The following is a 26,440-nucleotide window of genomic DNA, read 5'->3' on the forward strand; positions in this document are numbered from 1 at the left end:
CATGCCGTGCTATTGAACCTGGATGGTTTCATTGCAAACTGTAACCTCTGGCAATGCATGTCATGCTCTATGGTCCAGGACCACTCTAATGATCTTCACAGGAAAGAAAGTGAGTACCTGGTGTGGAACCAGGGGCTATTATAAAAGGGGGAGGGGGATTCCATGTCCTTGAAGTGATTGGTCTGTTTTAGAAAGATGTGGTGGTAGTGGAGCTTCTGTTATTGGTTACGCCACAAGGTGCTTCCCATAGTGAGATACTGAGTGTGGTTGCAAAGAGAACCAGAGGTTCTTTTTCAGTGTTTCTTTATGGGAATGTAGCTCACTCCTGGATTGCGTCAGCAGTCCTAAAGCTAAGCTCCAGCACTTCTCAGGATCTCAAGCTGAACCCGAGATACAACATCTGTCAGACAAATTCAAACAATTGATGTAAATTATGATCCTGGAAATAAAAGGATATAATGATAATTAAAGTTATGAGCTCCAAGTGAACAGAGGCAACGGCCACCATGCTGATGGAATATAGTAAGTGCTCGCTAAGAGCAAAGTACTCTATTGGGGTGATATGGTACTATCAGGTAGCCAAATATCTTATAGGAGGTAAATTTGCAAAAATCACATGAAAAGTGTGTAAGAACAGCCTAACACTAGAAACGGTATTCACCAAATTTATAGCACATGTTGTCATATCATCTGGCACTAGGTCTTGTATGCAGAGACACCTCATAATTGGGGTCTTCCAGTGCACATTGCCACTATGACATAATTTGCGTAGCCATGGTGACAGGTTGCCATCCCACCAGTCTATTCTGAGGCAGGGAAGACTGGTTGAACAGATTTAATTGTTCAAAACCGCACGTCTTTGTGTTCAACATACTGTTATTGTCTCTTCTTTGATACTAGCCATTTAATGAAACAGCCTCATGTGGTTTCCCAATCCCTCTTTTATACCAGTGATACAAAGAAAAGTTGAACAGGTGTTTTAATCTTGCATTATATAAGAGCTGGTGCTTTTGAACCTGCTCTATTTCCCATAGGAGAAGCTATCATGTCAGATAGTTGTGCTAATGTTTGCAATCACTGGCTCCACTGCAGAGATTCAGGAAGTTCAGAACTTAAAACAGCATTTTCAGGGCAGCCCATCCATCCATCTATGAATCATTTGTCTCCACGTCAGAATAAAAATAAATACAGAACATAAAGAATGAATATATATTCATTACGTTCTGTACTTGCAAAGGTGAATGAATACCAGGTCAATGCCATTATGTGGCACTTCTATTCTCCCCAAATCTATGCCTGGTCTTTGGTTGCCAGTCTACTGCAGGGAGGTTTGGTTGCTGATTTATTGATAGGAATTAGTTGTACGACTGAGAAAACTGAAAAAGTTTGCAGACACTCTTATTTTGAATAAAAAAGTGATTACATTTTGTAAAATACAAATTAAAAAAAAACAAATTTTTAACTTTTGTATTAACTGTGAAATTGTGAAAGAGTAAGTGACCCGCTCATGAAACATTTTTATCTTCTATCCCATTTGCTGCATCATTATGTTAGATCTGCATTTTGTGTTAACACAAACAAAAGTTCTGCTTTCACAACAGCAGACATAAAAACTGAGATCGAGGGTATTTATGTGCTGTGTGGGTCCACTAAACAGAGCCTGTCGGAACAATGTCATTGTGCCAGTGCGGGGGATGAAAACACATGGAAGTGTTCTGGATCCCATTAAAGCAAGTTTGATTTAATACAGTTGTTGAATATTGACTGGTAAGCCTCGAAAGAGGGAAACAGAAGACAGGAAACAGCCAAGGTTAGCTGGTTAGCGCCACTTAACTTTCAAAATAAAAGCAAGGGAATTGTTTACAAGTAAAGCATTGAAAAGGATAAAAGCTAATAAAACAAAAACAAATTGAACTGTACTTGGAAGTTAATACCCAAAAACACAGTGATGCACTTTTGGAACAAGTCCACAGGAGAAAGAGGTCCCAAACGTGGATGGGACGTGGAGAAATTTTCAACTGTTTTTTAAAAAAAAATCTACTAAAAGTGTTCATGTTAACATCAGCATTTAATGTTTTTCATGATAGTAAAGTAAAATGCTACCTTCGATTAACCTGTTAACATCGGAGTCAGAACTAAACAAAAGAAGAGTATTTCTGTCAATACTTTTGATCTTGGATTGTTAGCATTGATTAGCATGATTCAATATCATGTAAAAATACAACTCAAGTGAAAAACAGCAACAAAAATCTAGAGAAGAGGTGGTGATGGGCACAAAAAGAGAGATTGCGGGCACCCAAAGACAAAGAAGGCTGCATGCAACTGTTACAGTAAAACCAATAGATGTCAGTAGTTAATCCTAGTTACAGTGGCTGCTGTAGGACCAACAGCTCTGGCTGATTTTCGTATGTTTGAACCTGACTTCAGTTCAGGAGATCAGGCTTGAGGTGAGGAGGAGGAAGAGGATGACAATTTATCCAAAAACTGGTCACATTCTCCTTTTCCTTTGTGTTTTCTCTGCTTTAGTTAAGGAAAGCCTCCTTAGATGATAAAGCATAGATATGATCCTATATGTTTTGAGTCAGACAATGCAGAATCTGGCTAATCACCTGGCCTCACAGAAATCATCTGAGGCTGATGCAAGTTTTGGTTTTCCAGGTATCAGGAAATACTTAGTTTGCTAAGTAATAAATTGGCAAAGTTATCACGAACTGGGCTGATGGTGTAAAAATGAATGGCGTGTCACCGGCTGCTCACACTGCTTAAAAACACACAAACAACAACAAAAACAACATAAAAACCCATCTAAAGTCCAGCTGCTCAGTGGTGACTGGACCAGGGCGAGACGTGGCTTTTTAAAAGTATTTTGGTCTGGACTGCACACATGGACCAATCGATAAAACAGGCTGTTATCAACTTAGAACTAGGACACTAGTGTCACCAGTATGACTGTATCGTCTAACCTGACAACATTTTTAGTGTTTATAAATGATTCATCAATGTCATTATCAAAGTATTCTTTATTTTGAAGATTTGTTTTTTTTCATGATCTGTTGATCACAATCTGACAAAAAACAGAAAATGCAGGAAGTGTGAAAGCACTGCTGCAAATTTAAAAGCCGCCTTTTGGATAAGTTCAGTTTACTTGATGGAGGTTCTACTTCCTTAGAAGTGGCAGTTATACATATGAGGTCATTCTTTATCCTATCCAACCCCATAATACTGCTCCATGCAGTCTTTTGTCTTAGTGACTTTTATGTGACTGTTACTGTCAGGGTTTGTTTGGTAAAGTTGTTTCTCAGCAATAAAAAGGAAAGACATGAGGTCATTCAATCCATCAGGTACTGGCTTTTTAAACAAAAGCCATTTTGTCTGGTTTCTGGCTTCTTTCAGTTTTTGTGTATTTTGCGTTCACTGTTTATTTCAATTTATTGCTGTGCTTGTATATATTTGTTATTACTGATTGCTGTGTATAAGCCAAATTGCCTCTCAGGGACATTAAAGTGCTACTCTGCTCTGCTCTTAAGCAAGTGGTGTGTATGTGTGATTATAAGTTGTTCCACATGATGTTGCTGAGCATCAATATTTTGCACCCAAAGTTCTTTTGGAAATGCTTCAGGGTGCAGTCACTGTGGAACTTTTTGATTTAGCAATATCCGAGTGTGTTGTCATGCAAACTGTGGGACTCCATCCAGCACACGAAAGGCTCTGTGCTGTTTCTGCAATACATTTATGTGCATGTGAACGGTTACGACTCAATTTGGGATGATGAGGAACTTTCTGGTCACAAAACACTTAAAGGTTAAAAAAAATGTTATGTAAAGAAGATGATACTGTGAACAAAGAGAACATCATGCCTCTCAGTGGCAATCTCAGGATCACCTTGATTGTGGCAGGGATATACATACAGCAGCTAATATTACCTGAGAAACAAACAATACTGCAAAGTAATGCCAGCACAACAATAGCAGGGTTACAATAAGTCACAGAGGCTTATGTAGCTAAAATCTATTGTATAGCAAATCAAGGCCGGTAAAAAGAGGAATAAACTCCAAGCTTAGAGTCAGATCTGTTGGGTTTGAAGCCAGAATACTAACATGCTCAGAAAATAACACAAAGTAAACACAAAGCGAAGGATTTCTTAACTTCCAGGCAGCTGTCACATTAACCACAACAACAAAATCTGACTGGTGAATTGAATATATTGATGATCTGTTCTGCTGGGAAACCTCGGGCCCTGTGATTCATGTGAATATCACTTTGATATCTCCCAAACACCTAAACCAAGCTGCAGACCAAGCACAAAGGCAGCAGCCTCCCTATAGCAGGACAATGGCTCCAAAATCTTTTAAATACTCAAACAGTCTTATTATTTCTATGGTTTGTTAATGTTTTTTAAATATATTTTCCCTGTTTTTTTTTACTAGTGCATGATATGATGTAATAGGTCTTTATCATCAGAAGGTAGCAGTAATTCAGCTAGATGCTGATTTCCTGGTTACCACAGGGGAACACCAGTAAAATATCTGTGGCACGGTGAGCGGTGAGACTACATGTCTGTTTCTCTCTACAGTTTTGTACACTAATAATGGCAAAACCACTTCAACACTAGTTTCTAGAACATTACACCTAATATGATTCACACTGTGTATGAACAAAACACAGACTTTTGTTTTATTTCCCAGAAAGACACTTTCTCAAACTATGATGATAACGGTTAGAGAGACCCTGGCTGTGATTCCCAAGTCCCCGATGATCATCTCTGCTGACAGCATGTAGAAATTACAGATAGCATCTACTGAATAAACGAGGCTGGGGGTAAGTGAACTGCAGGTTGGCTCCCAGCTGAAAAACAACAGAACTGAAGTGAGCACCCCAGAGACATTTTCAGCTGTGATGAAGGTTTTCAAAACAAAGGCAGCAGTTTTGCCATTTCAGCAAGCACGTCTGCTTTTATTAAGAACTTTTGAAGAGAACCTGCAAATGCTCCCATGCACCCAAACTGGGAAGCATGCCGCACACGTTACCTACCATTCTAGGCCTGTTTTCTGCATTTCCTGCAGCTCGCCACATTGCAATTCGCTTTCAATCCAACTTGTGCTGCACTAGCACACATTGTCCCTGTGACCACAAAGGCAGCTGCAATCTTGCCAGTACTTGGCAAACTATGGTTTCAAAAACCACAGCTCCAGAATAATAGCATAGGAACAGACTGCCTTTCACAGGAAATGAGAAATACTGAAGAATTCTGGATATACTGGTTTAAGTTCAAAACCTACCCACAGATAACAACAAGGCTGACATGAAGGATTTGGATCAATGTCATGAAAATCAAAAGAAAAACACACAAAAAAAAGTCAAAACAACAACAAAAACCCACACTGGTTTCCTCACTGTGGTCATGCTGTGCTATATATGGTCATACTGGGGAAAAATATATATCACTGGATGGTCTGTCCCTCAGCTGTTCTTGTTTACAGTGTTGTAAAAGCTGGCCTGTGGAATTCCTAAAAGAAAGAGAAAAGCCCTTTCACGTTGATCATTTTCCAAAGACATTTACTTGGAGATCCGTGTTAAACTCAGCTGTCGCTCTAACAAAGGTTTCTGCATGCAGTGCCACACCGATATCTCGGCCACAAGCTTTTTTTCACGAGTCCTGCAGGCACACAAGGACAACGGGGAAGCACAGCTCTGTAACCGCAGCAGCAGAACACTGTTACAGAAAGAACTGAAAGGGCAGAAAAAGCCCTCATACTTACAGTAGGTCAGCTCTGGTTTACGTTCCTTCCCTTCATGCAGCTCCTTAACGCTCCAACACCTGTCCAGTCTCTGTTCCTCAAGTCTAAGAATGTACATCCAAGCTTGGGTTTCTCCGCCACGGAGCACAATTCCCCTTGGCGGGACGTAAATGTCAGCTCCCCACTTTCTTTCACATACAGTGTAAGCACTCCCAGTGTGGGATCCGGAGAGAGAAAGAGAGAGGAGGGGGCAACAATATCATCAGCAGCTGGTGTTAGAGGATGAAAGCCGGTTTGGTGGATTACTCAACGGGACAGCTTTCATCTCCTCCATTTTGCCTTCTCTTCCATTCCACCATTGGGATGCCCAATTTTAAACCTTCTTTCTCTGGAGGCTGGCACCCAACACAACTTTGAAAATCTGACTAGCAGCAGCAAAACATAAATGGAAACAACCTGGTTTAAATGTCCAAAAAACAAAACAAAAAGAAAGATGTGTTCTTCAGTCCTGTTCTGGCAACCTCACCGTCTGCTCTCTGTGTCCTGCACCACATGCTATTCTCTTTTTTCCTCCTCTTCCCTGTCTGACATGCTGGATCACCCCTCCCCCTTCTCTCCTCCTCTTAACCCTCTCTGGTTGGTATGTTCCCAGGACAAAGAGCAGGGATGGAGAGAGAGAGGAGCAGAGGAGAAGGAAAGGGAGGGGAGAGGGTGTGTGTGCACTTGCCAGGGAGCTGTTTTCCCTCCTTCCACATCTGCAGTCCTCGCTGTGCTGTCCTCAAGCAAAGTGGCATCTGACTGAAAGTGATCTACTGAGGAGACATTCAGCTCTTCCAAGAACACAATTACCATGACTTCCCATTATCAAACTTCAAAATGCACCCAATTAAGCTTTTCAATAAGTGATGATCTGCAAATGCAGTAAATAATGGGAAGCTATTCATATAACCTAATAACCTAAATAAGCTCCCAGCCTACCCCACTTGCAAAGTAGAAATAGAGTCACCAAAAATACGCTCTGCTAAAGGGCCTGCTCCCAGCCAGCTACCTTAAAAAAACTGAAGCAGAAGTTGAATCAGCTGTGGCAACTTCACGTGTACCATCCACATATAAGATGGATTAAAAAGAGACTGCAAACAGCCTGGCTTACCAAAAAGGTAATAGCCACGAGGGTACAGAGCCGCATGGAGGGGTGCAAGTCTCTCCCAGTTCTGCGTGAAAAACATGCAAACAAACAGTTCAAATATCCACACAGTCCAATTCAACTTATGGGTACAGACAGTGGCGGAGGTGTGGTCCCTGGCTCAGCTGCAGGGGAGGGGTGGTGCAGTGAGCTCAAGGGGCGGTGCCAGGCAGGTGAGTGGACAGGTGGTGGTGATGGCACTGACGAGCTCTCGACTGTTTTTAGTGACGCTGGAGTGGAGAGGGGGAGGGTTCTTCAGAAGGCGTGTACAACGCCGAAGGAGAGCAGCAGTGGGAAGTGTGTGTGCCAAACCCTAGAAGTACACTGCTGTGTGTGTGTGTGTGTGTGTGTGTGTGTGTGTGTGTGTGTGTGTGTGTGTGTGTGTGTGTGTGTGTGTGTCCGGTCCTTCTACGCAGATTTCTCAAGATGGTGTGACGATCACAAATAATATCTCTAACACCACCTGCACTATCTTTTACCAAAGGAATGGGGCAATGTGACAGCAGTCACCACTGAGCCAAAACTTTCTAAGCCTTCATAAAAACACAGATTTCCACATAAGCCGTGAGCTGCTCAGCTGAGACGCCTGCTCTGACCGATTGCTGGAGAACAGCTTCACTTCGTTTTCTACTATAAGTCTGCTTATGAATATCAAATGATAATCCAATGATGACCCAGTTCATCCTGTCTCTGCTCTGCTGTGCCAGTGACAGGTTGGACTGATTTATCCAAACCACATGCGCAGAGGTCGGATATTATTGTTCCAGGAAACATCACTGTAGTCCAACTTGCAGACACAAAAAGCTAAAAGCACTGATTGAACACAACTATTTCCCACGTTCCTGTGTTGGCTATGGAGAAAATACAGCAGTGGAGAAATCTCAAGTTTTGTTTCTGACTCTAAAATTAGTTATTAGAGACACCCAAGTTAGGTTGAAAAGAACTGCAGTCAGGCACTGAGTGTGTGGGGTTTCTACTATACACACCTCGCTGACGGACAAAAGTTGTTTGCAACACGCACTTCCAATGGAGACACGTCACCAAGAGCTACAAAGGTTAACCTCATGGTGAGCCTTGAAGACTAACCACACTGCCTAGAAAATATTTATGCATATTACACATTGTGTCTAATCCATCACACAGATACTGAGATATTTCAGTCCAGACCAACGTGGCAAACAGATGGCTCGACAGAAACGCTACCCTAATGTGTGAATAAAAATAACAGTGTGATCGGTATCAAGCATTTATGATATTTTTAATTATATGTATAACACTTCAAAATAAAATACCAACATTATTTTGATGTATCGAAATAGAGCAGCAGTGCTCGGCAGCCCAGATTGCTCTACTTTGTTTTCTCTGCTGCAGAGCTGATCGGTCCAAACGGCTGCAAGAACCTGACACAAAAGTGTCAGGCCAATAAATTCGCCTGCGCTACTACGCAAACAGAATGAGTTTATTAAATCAAATTTCTCTACTAGTTATTAAAGTGTATGTCAGTACACTAGGTCAGAGCTTCTTATTAATGTGTTATGATTACAGGCTGAAGTTTGCAGAACATAAAATATGACTAAAAATAAATGGCGGGTCTCCAGTGGCACCATTTTCACACTGTAGTATTTTTACTCGGATGTAGAGCTGAAGGGGTTTTGAGTGCACGGCTGCCTGTGGGCCTTTGCTGCAGTGTGAAGGAGCTGGATCTAAAATCATTAAAGCTAAAAAAATAAAAATAAAAATGGGGATCTAACCGTACTGAGGAGAGCAATGGAATTTAAACAGGGGGAGAGAGGTCGCTGTTAGGGGATGAGATGATGGTTTGGAACAAAAATCCTTTTCTTACTTTAGCGTACATATATTTGCACACAGATTATAAATCTATACATTTTGGAACTTGAAAACAATTCGTTGTTTACACTTACATGCAAACATATTCAAGTTATTTGATGAACATGCAAACTCTCAGCTTTGATTTCAGGGCCTGAACAAAAATACGACAGGAATTGGTCATTTCTAAACAGTTTCCTGTTTTTGGGAGCTTAAATACAATTTGGAAATTCACCCAAAAGCTGGTAAGATGCGTGCATTTCATTCAGTATTTTTTTATTTTATGAAGCCCATAAAAGATCTGGAAAAGATTCGAAGTGCGGTATTTGAAAATGGATGTTGCTGCAGTGAACCTACAACATGGACTCTCAATTTAAGTAAGATTATCAAACAAGAACAATCCAGACACAGGGTGGGAATTTTCAGACTGTCAATACAACATTCTGGGGAAAAAAAGTGCATCAGTGAGCTCAACATCTGCACGAAACCCAAACGACCATGACAGCAGTAATCAACATCTTTGGTAATGAAACATCTGTTACAGCAACCTTTATTGGCACTGGCTCTCCTGCACTGAGTGAAGACAAAAGCACAGCATCGCTAATATTCCAAATAATACGCTAATATTTGTCCAAATGCAGAAAGTTAACTGGACGATGTTTCACAGGTCAAGGACCCAAAATAGACGAAAAAAACTGACGAACACAAAGGAGGACATGCAAGCACTTCTCTTCCTGGGTTTATGTCATTGAAATGATTCTGTTTCACACTGGAATGCAGAAAACACCAAAGAAAAAGTATCTCCATGACAAGCTTGCAGCTTTGTTGTCTTAAGCCCAACTTCATTTTTATAAGAGCAGAAATGAGTAATGAGGCTTTGTGAATGTACTTTCAGCGCTTCTAGGAGTTAACCTCACTCTAGGCCCCGCAGGTCAGGACAGGACAGCGTGGTTTGTCAAGTGTAAAGGCGGAAAGGGAAATCAATCAGCCCAGTCGAGCTGCAAATGTTATAGGAAGACAGGGTACAGGGAACAGAGTGGACCGGTAATGTTTCTTCTTTGTGGGAAAATCATAAAATATAAAACAGCACAGTGGGAACATGTGCCTGCAGACCTGATCTATTTGCCTTATGACAAAATCCTGTTTCGCACATGCATGTGATACACATTAACTGATCTTAATGGTCGCTGGTGGGGAGAGCTTTCCCTCTGCTTCACAGGAAATGTTGCGTCTGATACGTCCAGTTGAGCTCAACAAAGAAAGAAAATATAAAGACATAAAGCATCATAGCTATGTGGAATAGACCCAAGATCTCAAAAGCACTCCTGATTAATCTAAAGAGGACCTATTAAACCACTGCAGCATGAAAAAAGTGGTTATTTATGTTATGTTTCTTCAAATTTTTCAAAATGGACTGATCTGGAATATAATGTATTTGTGTATTCTCAGCACAAATTAATTTAGAACATGATTGTCTGATGATGATGTGTTGATGGTAATGAAAATTTAAGCCATTTCCTTATGTTTTCTTTTCTTCTTCTTTTTTTTTTTTACCTCAGTTCCATTACCCCATAGGTAATGGAATTGAGCGGCCCTCATCACCCTTCCTCTAGTCTGTCACAGGAGCAGGTGATGTATTTGCATGCATGTAACATGTGTAGAATGTAGGCATAAAAACATTATTATACTGCCCTTGAACAGGCACTGCTCTAGTTAAAGGGAAAGTGCTGAAGTCTAGCAGTATTTATTAATGCATTTGTTACATTTGTTGTTATTGAAACTTTTAGGACCTTTCAACCTTTGAGTTCACCTCCACTCTTCAGCTTTATACTACTTTAACTTTGAGTGTGCGCACTCTTACCCAACTCTAAAGACCTTTCACTGACATACAGCATTGTGGTGCTCAAATTATTTCTGTGTCTCATGGTTATTGTGTGTGTGTGTGTGTGTGTGTGTGTGTGTGTGTGTGTGTGTGTGTGTGTGTGTGTGTGTGTGTGTGTGTGTGTGTATGGGGGCTCTGGCTGGTCTTTTGTTTCCCCAACAAGGGCAGAATGCATCCAAGCGTTACATCATCCTCAGCTCACAGGCAGTGGAGAGCGGTCCTCTGAATGAACATGTGACAAAGGGTCTGACATCATCTCTCTGTCGGCCAAGGCCCTCATTCTGTTTTCTCCAGGCAACCACACAGTATGACCCTAAATATCATACAGATGGAAACCCATTAGAAAACCTGCAGGTTATTGTTAAGTGTCCTGTGTTTCTAAATGACGGGTTGCCTGGCTGTATGCTTTGGAGTTGTACTGCAGCTGATGGATTGGGTCCCACTGGGGGGGAGGGAATGCATCTCTCACGGTGCTTTGTGAGCAGAGGGGGTGACTGGGCAGGAGAAGCGTATTTTGTGTCGATGCTGGGGATGGACTCGAGCAGGAGATGGCTAGAAAGCCGAATGGAGGAGTAAGAAAAGAGACAAATAAAGACAGGCCCTCATCACCCTTCCTCTAGTCTGTCACAGGAGCAGCTGAGACACATCAGCTGTACAGCAACGCACAGCAAGGCGGTCTAAAGGAGCCCTGAGAGGGACGTCAGTCTTCGTCACATACATGGCTGCACACACACCCTGCTACTGTTATTCACCCACACACAAATCACACCCTCAATAACTGCCTGAACCACCGTCAGCATGAGAGAGGGGGCGTTCTTTCACATGTGTCTGACAGCCCTCTGCGTTGGCCTGCGCCTGCTGTGTTTTGCTTGTACGTGTCGTCTTCCAGGTTGCTGGTAGGTGCGGTAACTGGGAGCACCTGGCCACTCTCCTCGGAGCATACCTCAGCTTTCTCTCTCTCTCCATTCACCCTGCACCGTGTTATTTGTCTGGTTGGTTTTGAACTGGTTACTTTAGGGCTCACATTACACACCTAACATTCAATCACTCATCCAACTGCTGACACACTAACAAATGCCAATGTAAAGTTTTATGTGGTTAATAACTTTGTAAACCATGTCTCTCCCATATTTGTTAAGGCTCTTAACAGCTGTTAAACTGGTTTATTTCCATGATTATCCACCTTAAAAGTCACACTCAATGTTTCTTACTATAAGTCTGCCATAATGCACTTTATGGCATTGTACTTGGTTCAGTGTTTCAGTCCTATTAGTGTCTTCAGTGCTGTTGTGTGTGTACAAAGGCGGTGCTGGAACAAATCGCACTACTACTCCCTCTAATGCATTTCTGGGAGAGTACTGTCCTGCTCGTAGTAGTAGTGTACTATACTGTGTTTAAACGTGTTGAAGCAGAGGCAAACAGATTGGCTGATGCAGACTTCATCCTACACCAAGATAATGAGCCAAAACGGAAGAAAATAAGGCCGAAGGCTTCAAATAGTGTAAGAGAAGCACAGATTGTGAGCACAGACCAAGTGTGGGTCTGATGACCTAAATTTCATCATCAGATGGTGAGTGAGGCAGTCCGAGCAGCCGTCCACGTGCTTGCCTGTTTTTTGTGACCATGTCAACTTATCGCTGGAGACTTTACATTACAGTGTTATAACTGCACCCCAGACAGAGATGCATAACAGAAATGACTAAATGACAGAATGAAACAGCCCGTTACTGTCTCACTCACACACACACACACACACACACACACACACACACACACACACACACTACAACCTTTAGCCATTTCTGACGCCTGTGAATAACTTAAATACTGTTAATAATCGTACAGATGACAGCGGTCAGCACCACTAACACTGTTTCTGGAAAGGACCTGTTTGTGTGACTTTCACCCTCACACACATTTTATTAGTAAAATGTGTAACAGTGTGGTCTTCAGTGTGGTCAATGTGGAAAAGGCAGGGCAAAATGCTAGGCTAATGAGCAACAATAAGGGTGAGTGGTGCTGGCTGGCTAGTTGGCAGGCACAGTGGGACAGTGGTGATGAAGTCAATACATTTACTTTGCTGGTCTCTGGCTCCAGACTTTGTCATGCAGCCCTTGGCCTGCAAGGCTGGGAGGGGCTAAGAGGAAGAGCGAGAAGCTGGGGGCGATTCAACCGAGACATCATGGAGGGCACAGACTATGGGGGGGCAGTGCATGCATGGGCCAACACACTGTGACAGTGTGCCAGGTCACAGAGGAAAGGCCAGAGCCATTCTGACAAACAGTATTAATTAAAAATTAACAACTAATATAGAATACAAGGTCGAGTCTTCAGCTATCAGTCTTCTAGAGAGGAATCAGCTTCTAGTTTAGTTTCAGGAGACACACACATCTATACTTTTAACATTAGGATTAAAATATTCATTTAGCTTAGAGCTGGATCAGGTGCTCGGGCTGCTGAGGAACATCCACGATGCACTGAGCACCTTCTGTAGTTTACAGTTTGTGCTTTGCTCAATTTGTTATCCTCAACTCTGTATGCGCTGCCTCTTCCTGAACCTTAAAGGCTTCACACTACCGTCACCATGTGCTGGCTTATAAAGAATTACCTAATTATTGGGGTAATATATCTAATATTGTGGGTCTTTACCTTTTAAAGCTCCTTGACTACTGCTGTGACCTATACAATAAGAACAGAACAAAATCAGTCTGACCAGAGTATCTAAATCTGCCCTTTCATCTCACATCCAACTGTTCACCTGTCATTTCATTTATCGCATGCACTGATATCAACGTTGTTTTAGATGGCGTGTATATCATTTGGTGCAAAACCATATCTGTCTCAAGTAGATTAAATAACCAGCAGTGAATTCAGTTGGCTGAGGTCTCTTCTGCATACTTCAGATTCCAGCCTCAAGCACTAGCTTCAGAAAGAGTGGAGGACAGCATACACAACAGCACAGAATGACACAAATATCAGCAGGGACTTATCCATTCTCTTAGGAATGGTTTTAGCCAATGCACAGAGGATTTAAAGTGTCAGACAAGGTTAATCAATACCAATTCATCCACCTTCTCTACATCCAACTTAATAGGTTTCTAAGTTTTGACATTTAATAGATTCTCAAGAGTGCACCAACAGTACTGTGCCAAAATCAATACAAACTTTCATGGCCACCCATAGCAAGATGACCTAAACTGCATTTTTTCAGACCACTCACTTTGATGTGAAGTCTGCGCTAGATCCGCCTGAAGCTAGTTCAATTAAAAGAAAGGAAGGCTTACTCATCCTAATGAGAGCTGCAGAGAAACAAACAAGAGTCCTACTTGGAGCCATCACTCCTGCTTCTGTTTGCTCCAAAACATCAATGTCTGCCAAATCAAACTCATACATGACTGTGCAGCCACAGGGCACCAGGATGTAGCTAAGGTCACAGATTTAGTCCTTATTATTACTACCACTACTACTACATGTGTTAGACATTCGGTGCCAACATTCAAAAACATCTTTTTTTCCCCCTCTAAGTGATGAAATAAAACATTCACATTTATCATAATCCAGATGAAAACTCTGCAACAGGCCAGTCACCTGTCCATGATGTACCCCACCTCTCACTCTATGACAGCTGGGATACGTTCCAGGATTCCTTTCTTTAAGTAAAACCTATTCTGAACCACCTGTGGCTTCACATAAGAACCACAATCAAACGTATTTCTTAGAGAAATGCCACAAATGACCTCGTTGGAAAATAAGCTCAGACAAATGTCATAGATATTTGTAGAAAAACCTAAATATACTATTCTTTGTTCATATAGTGTAGCATTGAAGTGTCAGCTGTCAGTTAGTAACAACCTTCTATCTAGTGCCATTGTTTTTAAATGCTTTCAGAAGTGCAAAAATTAGGCATAATGGTTATTATAATTAGTCTCGAACAGCTGTCAAGATAAAAAGATATTTTTTTATATTTTCCAAAGATCATTTGTGATGCATTTGTGTCTGATGTCACAGCACCATCATCAAATCAATTATAGTCTTTTTGGAGTGACTCTATTCAGATTTGTAACAGCATAGAATGTACAAAAAGGAAAAGCTGCTGTCATTAGATCCTTTCTGTATGGCCTGCAAATCTTTTTAGAGCAACAGTATTTTAAGGCAACAAGTTTCTCTAACATCAAAGCAACTAAATAAGCAAAAAGTTCTGCACTAGATTAATTTGGAAGTCTTGTTAAGGTACAGTCAGACAGAAGAAGGTTGGAAGAACCTTACTTTGTCAACACCACTGTAAGGTTATGCTTTTGTTTTCATTTATTTAACATTTAAACCAGATTCTTCCTCTGAGGAATACGATGTCTGGACTAAATTTCACAGCAAGTCACAGTTGTCAATACACTGCAAAGAAACCCTCTGAGGACAAAAGCAATGCATGATATTGTTTTCATTTTTTATAGTCTGAATCTGAATTGATTAAAGTGTAAGACTGCATCGCATCATTTTGGCTTTTTAAAACCCAAATCGACACAAAAATGTGTAGCTGGCTGCACTCAAGTGTGCATACACTATTCAGCACTTGTCATTAACCAAATCTCCAAAAATAATATGTCTGAAACGGCCTCTTTTACGATTACATCAGAACAGCACTTCATCAGCAGCACGACTGGCTGAAAACCCCAAACATGTGACCAGTAATGCCACTTCTTTGTGTCAAAACGGAGCAAACAGTGAATCAACACAGAGCACACGGACACATTAAAATGTAATGAACAGACCACTCTGTGAGCAGCCACAGAGAAGATTTAAAAGACTTTGAAAGTAAAGGTTAAGCCATGTCTCCATCTTTGCCAGAACGACTGACAGTCTGTCAGTCAAACGTTCCATCTACAAAGCCAGCATCATAAGAAAAGGACTGCCACGTAGGTGGTGCTCTCAGGGCTTGTGGGACTGTGCCATTATTATTTTTCCACAACAAAACTTTGTGTGACTCACATTCTCCTCTGGCAAAGATTTTTATTATGGAAGTGAAATAATAATAATGGAATAATGGAATAAGTATTCCAGCAGAAGGCCCAATTCCAAAGCTGAACCTAAGTCCTACCCTGCCTCAGTCCAGCACAGAGGAAACATAAAACCTCACTGGACCTGCTCCACATACATTACTATTTATTTGGGATTTTTTCACTTCAATGGTGGAGATGCATAAGGAAAAATGAAATATAGTTAATGTGAAAATCTGTGCTGTTCATAGAATCTGTGAAGAAGATGTAAAAATGTGCAGCAGCGTGTCTATGAAACACCCTGAATGATTTCTTGGGCATCAACATTCTCACTTATCATTTATAAAAAGCTTTACTATTTATGCCGTGTCAGAATCATTAGGGAGCAAGTAAATAGAATGCAGTTGTGACCAATTCATTAAACAAGCAAACATGTTTGGTTGAGGCGAGATAAGACATAATATATTGAGTGACATGGGGAACAAATAGCAAATAATTAATCCCTAAGCAAACACAGAAGACATGAGTTTCCACTGGGGTTCAGCTGGCTCAGAAGAAGAGGCAGGAGCTGCACTGAATACTAAAAGTACACAGGAGGCAACACAAAGACACAAGGCTACTTAAAGGCATATGAAAACCAGGAAAGGATCAGCTGGCCAAACAAAAGGACAACCAATCTACTGGCTGTAGACAATTTAAATTAGCTTGAGATGTATACAATGAGTGGACGGGTGGAGTTAGATCAACAAATGACCTGCACGTAAAATACAACACAGCAAACTCTCACTCTGCCGTTGCAATAGCAGTGGGTTTGATTTAGCTGACTAGTGACCCCTACTGGCTTCTTGTAGTAATGACAAAACTGGCTGGGTAAAAAAAAGCTCTCACTACAGTTGACTGCAGCACAGTTCCTCTTGACAATGTGTTTAAGGATTCATAAGATAGATATTTTAACCTCACAACCCCACCAGTCACCAAAGTAAGAGTCAGAGATCAGCTGTATTTACTGCACTGTGGTGCTGAACATCATCATCTTTCACAAACGTAAAGCACAACTTCAAAATTAAACATTTAAAAGATCAGTGAATAAATGTTTGGTAAAACTAAAATAAACTACTTTCCGCACTATAAGGCGCACTTAAAATCCTTTCATTTTCTCAAAAATCATCAGTGCGCCTTATGTTAAATAGCTAGGTTTCATTTGACGTAGACGTGACGTCGACGTAAAGCGCGAAATTTGACTGCCGGTCGGAAGTGAAAAAGATAAGCGCAAAATCACAGACAGACAGTACGCAAAATGCCTATGTCCTGTTGTGTTTACGGATGCTCCAGTAGGTCGACCAGAGAAACTGATAAACGGTATTTTAGGGTACCAAAAATAGCCCAACGAAGAGGAGAAAAATGGAAAATTCTAACCGAAAAACGTAGGAAAAAATGGATTTTAAATTTACGTTTACAGTCGGGAGGAGCAGAGTCTGCCAATGCCCGTGTCTGCAGCGACCACTTCGTCAGAGGTAATGTTATGTTTGCAAACGAACTTATTAGCATTAGGTTGTCGTTAAATTCTCGTTTACTTAGTGCTTTTAAGTTAGTAGTCTAATATTGACTTGATTGGGACTATAGGCTGCCCAAGTGCTTTGGATGACGAAGAGTCGGAGGACTGGGCTCCGACGGTCAATCTCGGCTACGAACGAAAACCCAGATCGGAATCAGTTCTCAAACGAGAGAAAAGAATGAAGCTTAAGGCAGAACAGCATCGATGTGCAGAGGCGATTTTGGATATGCAACAGACGGCTGAGAGCCCGGATTTGAGCCTAGTGACAGTGGAGAACAGGCTACTAACCCTGCCATACAATTGCAATGAGCTGCAATCACTTCTCCATCCTCCTTTGCAATTACCCAAGTCTTCAGAGGTGTCTCGTTAGACCGCTGAGAATGGTTTACCTTGAAACAAACAACTGTCACTCTAACAAAGTCCTAAGGATGTGGCATGTTTGTTGACGTTAAAGCCGCTACCGCTAACTGTTAGCGTGTTTAAGATAAAGCAATATAAGAACAAACACTCACCCTTGCAAACACCAAACTGTATCCATCACGGAGACGTTTTGTTCCAAGGTTGTGGACCCACCCGCTGACAAAAAAATTGTACGCCTCCAGACTCTTGAAAGCTTTCATTTGCTGCCTAGTGTAGTAAGAAGTCTGTAGGACCAAGTAGTTGGTGATATCCACATCCTCGATAGTAGGCAAATCCTTTACTTCTGTGGTGTATTCGGACATTTTCAAAGAATACGGATCACGTCCGATATATTTTTTAACTATCTGTTTATATCTCTCCCGAGAAACGGGGTCTAAAGTTGCACAATAGCTGCTCTCCTGACTCTCCACAGTGTCCTCCATGTTTACTTCCGCCCTCCACTCAAAAATCGCGCTGCCTCCGCACGTCATCAGAACCACGTGACCGCAACCCAACTATTCTGGTTGTGCTTACTGACCTTGAACCGATTTTATGTGGTACATGACGCACAAGAATCTGTCAAAAATGTTTTAGTATTACTTTGCTAACCTACAAAGCCACACGGCTTGATGGGTTGTCGGAGCATTATGACTACTGTAGTCAGGAGCCTCACGGAGTAATCTTGGTCCGAAACTCCGCCCACTTCAGGTCCCAAAAACAAACGAACACTGCAGCATCACTGAGAGTTAAAAACTGTCTAAATTCTTTCATCTTTAATAAAATGATCAGTGTTGCTGCTTTACCAGGTGTAACAATGAAGTTTAACATCCAGGCATCCATGAAAACAGAATTTATTAAATTTAACTGAGTTAGAAGTTCGCAGGAAGTTAGCTTGCTAGCTTCCACCTAAACATGAAATAGCATGTTCTGACAGAGATTTCTGAAGAAATTCAAACGTACAGCTCTGCTATCACTTCCAACATAAATGAAGACAGAAAACTAAACAGCAGTGACGTTTGCAGGGTTACTGAAGTTGGGCTAGCTGGTATATAATGATGTGCTACGTGATCGCTAGCTACACAGCTATGTTAGCATAACATAAACACAGTGAAGCTGGAGGATGAACGCTAACTTTTTTCCACTCGATAAAAGTTAACGTGAAGGTTCCTGATGGTCAGGGACAAATGCAATTGCATAGCAGGATGCTATACACGGGCCAAACTTCAGTCAGGAGAACAACTGAGATAATCGATCCACAACACAAGGTTAGTCATTAATATACTGCAACAACATGGGAATAGAGCAGCTGCCAGAGAATTCAACATTAATGAATCAATGGTACGGAAGTGGAGGAAGCCAGAAGAATGAGTTGAGTAAAGTTTGACTTATCTGACTGTTTTGTTTCGCTTAATGCGCCTTATAATCCGGTGCGCTTTATGGTCCAAAAAATACAGTAAAATAAAATAATCAAATGAAATATCAGACATACCTGTACTACAGGGGCACAGGCTTTTCACTGAGTTACTCAGGCATTCCCATTTGATTTTTTTTGTTTTTAACTAGTTAAAAAAAAAATCCTTTTCCACACAGAAAGTGTAACAAACAATTCAAATATTTAACCAGGGTGCAGGTGGGATTAAAAAACACTTGGTTCACAGTTCCTAGTTTGGATATTTTAAAGCATGGGGGGGACTTTTAAAAACATCAAAACAGACTGCAAAGACAACTGCTGGCAAAGCAAGTTGTGACTCAGCTTGGGACTCAACAGCCACTAAGGTTAATAAAGGCAAAGACATGAGGGAGCTATGTGGAGGAATCTCCAGGAGAGACTGTGGTAGAAGAAAACTTTTTAAAGATCTTATATTTATATTATATTAGCAAAATGGGGCATTTAAGGAACCAGGAAACCATAGCAAACACCAACAATCTCCATGCATCAATGGCAAAAAAGTTCTACCTGACATCATGTGGAGAAGTCCTGCTTCATTCAGTCTTTACAAATATCATCAGCCAATTTCTTCTCAGTGAGAGCGAGTATTTTTCAATAAGCTGTGCAAAGGTTCATCCACAACATCGCTGACATTTGTGGCGCTGTAATTTTAAACTCATAATCCCAATCAAAGTTTTTAAAAGCCATGCTACTGATGCACACATGCCGCACCAGCTTTAACCCTTTCTCACACCAGGTGTTTGTAAAGCATTAAGAAATTCAAGAGAAGGAATCAAAAAGCTTCAAGACTGTACCTGAATTGTACCAAAGTCCACATTTTCATAGTGGAAATGAGCACACTCTGCCAGTTTTGGGAAATGGCCCTTGGTGAAGCAAAGTCTGCAAATGCAACACACACAGTTTGGTTAGCACTTCATTCTCTTCATATGGTAACAGCTTGGAGTGTGTATGATTAGCAGAAAAAGCCGAGGGCAATGCAAACAGAGGGAGCGAAAGCACGAGGCAGGCACAGAAACAGACTCGATAAACAGCCAGTTTGGAGCGATATCAGAAATGGACAGAGGAGAAATGTGAGAGCTGTGAGTTTGTGTGTCCACGTGCCCACTCACTTCTTGACATTCTTGACCTTCATGCTGGCTGTGCTGCTGCTGCATGAGCGCATGAGGGGCTCAGTCCTCAGCTCAGGGATCTCAGCACTCCTTGCCTAAAAAAACCAAAACAAAGCACACAAACATGAGAGCTCACACTTCCAGTCCGATCCAAAGCATCGATTTAATGAGCGGAGCCAGCTAATTCATACAACTGCACATCATTCAGTTAATTAGGTTTATGTGTAGCACCAGTTTGCTTAGATCAGATCAGGTAATGACTTTCCAAAAATCCTAACAGCCTTGTGTAACCAGTGCTGTACAGCAATATGCTGTTTGACTCCATCTAATGTGTTTGGATGAGCTGAGCCCTGCTGATCCTGCTGACTGACACGTGTGCAGCTTGTTAGTTGACTGGACAACAGTATGATTCCTTTGAGAATTATTATTTTCTCCCAGCTCATCCTGGTCTTTGAATTGCTTCATATGTGCACTTTCCGTTTGCTGTTTTAAACTTCATATTTTTTATTCTCGGACTCTGGCAGAGTAATTCTGCATGATTCACAGGACACATTAATCCTTATTTATCTCAATTCACCCTCTAAAACAAGCCCGTCTTCCTTTAAGCCAGCTTTCTTCTGATTCGCTGCAGAAGGTTTGAACAGCATGTGGGAGGGCTTTTCTATTCTCACAGTCAGAATAGTTTTATTAGGGATATCCCCTCACTCACATCATACAGAGCCAAGAGCAGAAAACACAAGTGTTAAAGATGTCTGAAGAATACCTGTACACATGCCAACTAGGGCCTGATGGGTGAAAATGGGCACATCTACGAGGGTGATTGTTGTAGTTCTGTTCAGTGTTTACCACGCCAGCCGTGAGCAGCAGCGTCTCAGCTGGTAGCGGAAACGCTAACTTAGCATGGAGGAAGTTAACAGTCAAGCAACAGCAGCGTGAGGATACTTCACGCCTCCATCACCAACAGCTTTTCTTTATATGCTTTGCAATAATATTTGACTAAACTGCAGACTGTGGTCAGCTGACAGCTGAGCAGCTTCATCAACAACAAGGCTTTTTTGTTTTCTTCTCTCTCATATGTTGCTCATTCTCATTCTTGTTATGTTTGATTCCGAAGCTTTTATTGCACTTCCTATAACATAACCTGCTGCCACCTTGATAAATATTTCACTTCTCTTGTCACCTTTACAATGTGTGTAAGGATGACTGTAAATAACAGCAGTATGACGCAAATCCTCCTCTCACACCGAGCTGAAATAACATGACTGCAAATAAAGGAGATCAATCAAAATTGGATCTTCACTCTATTGTTATTATTATTATTGTTGTTATTATTATTTTACTAATAATTACTAGATTCATTTTATTACATTACATAGATTACATTTTATTTTCGAAAGCAACACTTAAATGCAGCCTGGCAGACATCTGTAGCATATTAGTGCTGGAAAAAGCTACATTTGTGTATCCCTAATTTAAATGTATAGTAATGTCATGAATGCCTCACATACATGTGGTTAATGGACAAGCCGAGGGAGTGTTTCAAGGTCTTTGCACACTTACACATGTTATGAAACAGCGTTCAGTCCATAGTGTGTACTGTGCAGACTTAAAATATCACAGTCAGTCCTGTTTTTGTATGAAGATTATTCCAGAACCGACTGATTTTTAACTCATGCTCAGTAGCAGGAATCAAGTCAGGAACTGTTATTTTTAGTCATTTAATTCTTATACATAAGATGGAAGAATCTGAGCATTATGAACAATAACAACAACAGTTTGACTTGGAAACTATGTTGAACATCTAAAAGCATCAGGCACAGTTGGTTGAGAAGCATTTCTGCAGTCTCTGACTAAAAGACCACTCCCCACACAGATTCACCGACAGCCACTCACTCTGGTTGTTATCGTGTTCAAAAATAAAGCCATTCGCATCATTTAGCTTAAATTAGACTGAAAATCAAAAGCAGATGTGGTAAGAGTCTGGGGAATCTACTTTAGTGTAAGCAGATTTTAATCAGTGGATTTACTCGCTGTGAAGCTGTGTAAGAAAACAGGAGCATGACTTAGGCAAGGTTACAGAACTGTGAAAGCTTCATTCATTCAGCTTGTAACCTCACCACAGCCGCTGACAGGTACGGTGCTTTGCATATGCGGTCAGACCACTGAGACTTTCTGCACCACCTCTATTCCAGGTGCTAAAAGGGCCCAGGTAGAGGTGAAAGATGGAGCACTTGTAGCTGTTTCTGTACAGCAGGATTAAATTTGCTCTCTCAAGTTATGCTGCCAGTGAGAAGGTGGTTATATTGGTTACTACAGTTTTTGTTTAACCATCAGTGAGCTGGCTGCAATGATTAGTCCTATTTGGTAATAAAGCTTACTACACACTTACATCTACCCTCTTGCATCCTACTATGAATTGAACAGCGATAAAATACTTAGTACCTTTGTTTTTCAGTCATCTGCCACACAAAACGTGGTGATAATCTCATCGTTTCACAGTGCTAATGCAAAACACAGTATTGTGCCTGTCACAGTTCTCATTTTCACAGCTCTGACGACATGTATAAACTCACTGTGTTCTCATTGGGCGATATCATGCCTTGCGTTTTACATACACAACAAGAAGCCCGGACACATCAAACAGCCAGAGCTGCGTTTCTGCATCACATGAAGATTTAATGGGGGGGGGGGGATTGTGAGCTACTAACATCGTTTTTTGATTTCATTTTAAAGCTACATCACTCGCTACAATTACAGTTGTAACTTTTTTACCACTACAGACAAACACTCTGTATCTGAACATAAACAAGTGCTTGTTGGTAAGACAAAATAAAATCTAAATAAAATAAAATAAAAAACGAACCGAATTATCTTGTATCGTTGCTAAAATAGGAATGTTGCATGTCATGTAGACTGCAGGTATTTAAGTTGCTGATGATGATCACGTTGCACGGGTGCGTGCGGGTTTTGTTCTACTAGAATATGATCTAGCCTACACAGTGCACCAGGGCGTTGGTGTGACAGCTTACACCAAGTTGTTCACACTTCTTTTCATCATGTCTTCCAACCACTGGAGACATAAATGATGCATAGTGCCCCAGTGGACACAGCCGTATCGCAAACTGAGCAAACAATCGCACACACGCAGTATTAAAAGCACCGCCTCTCTAAATAATATTCAATAGGTTGCTCAGATTTCTCTTGCTGTTTCTCTTCCTCTCTGTTGCCCGATCGAAATGAGCAGTCGTGATACCGCTCCAACCACGCGCCAACCACGGGTGGCTCGACATGTTACCATGGAGACGGCCTCATTTTCACGGTGCTGCCGATGCAGGAAGCAAGACCCGAACTAAATAAGAGGAAAGGAAATAATGAATGAATGGCGTCTGGTGAATGGGACGAGCACGGAGAGATGAAATAATCAGACCGATCTGTACATGACCGATCTGTGCGAAGAGCTTGGAGTGTGGTAGGTTTAGAACACCAACAGTCTGCATTAAGGTTCAGCAGGCTTTTGGGAGCAAAAGAGAGACAGTTTTCAATACGAGAGACAGACATGTCATCGGCCCAGTGGCTTAAAAACAGACTGATAAGGAAGTGACAGGCAACAAACAAGCCGACAGGGTGGGGAGGTGTTCTCACTGGATCATGGATCAGACGTGTCAGGAATGACTGACTTTACTGAAGTGCGGTGATCACAGGACAAAACAATAAGTTCAACTTAAAGGTTTTACATAGATCACATTTGACAAACACAGCAAAATGAGCTGGCGACACAAATGCATGGCAAAAGTGAAAGGTGCACAATTTCCCCTGCAGGCTGGAGTCATCTGGACCTCAAATACCTGGATTTTGGTTCCCTTTTTCGTCAAAGCTTTTTTAATGTTTGCAAATACTAATGATGTATTTTGTTGATGGAGCTGAACTGATGGTAGAAACTGACAGTCCTGCATTAAATGTATACAAATATATTGAATTTCACTGTCGCTGAATTTCACTGTCGTACTATAACAGGATGCCACTGTTGCAACAAGCCAGTTTATGACATTTCTTCCCTCCCGAATATTCTACCATCAACAATCAACAATCAGCAGAACGTTACAGTGATAAGCCTGCTTGATGTAAGAATCTTAATCCATTTTTCATTTACTGGTTAAAGGTATATTCTCCTTATCTGGAACAGTCTGAATACAGGAATACAGGAAATTGTGTCTTAGTGCATTTAAAAAACAAAAGGAAACAAAACACACACACACACACACACACACACACACACACACACACACACACACACACACACACACACACACACACACAAACTTAAAGTCCCATCAGAATGAAGGAATGAGGAACACGTACATACTCCTTGGAAAAAAGATTGCATCAGATTACTTTCACAGGCCACATTTCTTTCTAGATGTAGTACTCACTGACAAGCAAGCACTATTAACCTGGTTTATAACGGTTCTTTAACACCCTGTTACCATCACCCAGCGAGGGGGAGTCACCCAGCCACAGGGTGATATTTCAAGCAGCTCACTCTGAGCATAAGTGGGTAGGTTTAAAAAAAAAAAAAGAAAGAAAGAAAAAAGAAGAAAAAGAAAAGATGGATGATGCTTCTAATTAAAAATCCATGTTAAAAAAAGTCAAGTGTTTCTCACCATGGCACTGATGGTTTCCTCCCAGTCTGGTCTCTCTCTGGGATGGATGTGAGCCAGTTCAGGCACAAGGTCGTCGTCCTCCAGATGACGTCCAGGTCTCAGACCCCTGCAGCCAGACACACACAAACAGAAGCTTAGAACTCAAATGGCACACACTGGACTATCACAGTATCACTCTTAGTGTATGTATATATGTGAAAGTGCTATGCCAAATGCCTGGTATAACGATCTCAACTTCATGAAATATGAATTTATCCAGTACGAGTGAATAAATAGAATCCCAAATGTTGCTTTTCAATGCATTTAAATCTAATACATAGCTTTATTCCTTTATATTTTGCTAGGAAAATATAAAATAATACGTTTGGGATTATTGTCATACTGAAAAACAAAGACACTGCCAATCAGACGCTTTCCAGATGGTATTACATGGTGGATCAAAGTCCACTTTCTACCTTCATAATTCCATCAAATTTTGACAAGATTCCCATCACCACTGGTACGACACAGGCTGGGTTTTACGGATGGTTATAGACTCCTGTACTAGTATGCTGACCACCTCTATGCATACTAAAGACAAGTTGAACCAGAGATACTATATTTGCATTAAAATATAAAGAAATATTTTTTTCAAAAAAAAACAAAACGGGGTGGGCTCAAATCTTTTGCACAGTGCTACCAGCTCTGTGGAGCATACCGAGGTGAGCTGTAATAACCGAGCACTCTTCACACTTACAGTTCTTTACGTGTCACAAGTTTTAATAAAAGAAAACTATCAATAACCAAAACCCAACTCTCTTCAATGGGGTTAATTACAATAACATTTCTTTCTATTTTTTATTTTTTATTTTTTTTAAATACAAGCTCTACAACAATTACTACGTTTACAAAATTCTACTGCAGAACAGCATGTTGGGTGATGCTAGCTAGCCACATAGCATACCGGTTTGTTACATCTTCATGTATGCTCAATCACTTAGGTAAGGAAATCCCCAAAAGTTGATTCTGTTCATCTAGACGTAGCGTTTTCAGTCTTCTTCAGTCTCAGCTGACTTTCCCCAACTTTATAAACAGTACATTTGCACAAGGGCTGGCACTAGCACCACTGACGAACAATGGGCCATGACTTCAATTTCTTGGTTATTAATGCAAATTGTCATGCACTCATGTATATATCATGTATATATCTATCTATCTACTTAGCACTTTTAATTCTTATTCTCATTTTTATTTTCATGTCTATTTAAGCTTAATTTATAACAGTATTTATAACAGTATGTTTGCACTGAAGCACCGCAGCAATTTCCTAATGTTGTAAACCCGCTCAACATTTGGCAATAAAACCCTTTCTGATTCTGATTCTGATGACCATTGGATCAATGGCTGAGTACCATTCACAGAGAGTTGGGGAATTGCTGCAATCATGACACTGAAAGAAATGTCCCCCTTGACTTCCCAATCAAACCAGTGTTCCTCCCTGCCCAAGATGTGTACATCCTCATCCTGGCATGAAAAGTTAGCTCTATGTTGTGCCATCCGCTTAGCCAGAGGTTGTTTGGTTCCCCCAACGTATAAATCATGGTAATCCTTCTGGCACTCTATTTTACTCTGTCTGTGCTGGCAGAGCAGATCCTTGGGGTGGACA

At 41.1% G+C, this 26,440-nt stretch overlaps 1 protein-coding gene across 8 annotated transcripts in view; it reads right to left on the reverse strand.

The window, feature by feature from the left end:
- arhgap32b (Rho GTPase activating protein 32b) overlaps positions 1–26,440 on the reverse strand; it is a 125,242-nt gene that overhangs the window by 38,857 nt on the left and 59,945 nt on the right. For 7 of the 8 annotated variants that reach the window (XM_086307877.1, XM_086307874.1, XM_086307875.1 and 4 more), the window contains 3 exons: positions 24,796–24,901; positions 20,135–20,229; positions 19,820–19,904 (listed from right to left, as the gene is read on the reverse strand). In XM_086307877.1, the coding sequence (XP_086164003.1) occupies positions 19,820–19,904; positions 20,135–20,229; positions 24,796–24,901 (286 nt within the window). Of the gene's footprint in view, positions 1–5,759; positions 7,355–19,819; positions 19,905–20,134; positions 20,230–24,795; positions 24,902–26,440 lie in introns of those variants that run through there. The other variant, XM_086307881.1, reaches the window with a different exon arrangement.

Source organism: Aulonocara sp. 'chitande type north' Nkhata Bay, linkage group LG10 (genome assembly GCF_057382095.1).
Source record: "Aulonocara sp. 'chitande type north' Nkhata Bay isolate Kocher_YH1m ecotype deep benthic linkage group LG10, A_spYH_male_GT1.1, whole genome shotgun sequence".
Taxonomy (NCBI): domain Eukaryota; kingdom Metazoa; phylum Chordata; class Actinopteri; order Cichliformes; family Cichlidae; genus Aulonocara; species Aulonocara sp. 'chitande type north' Nkhata Bay.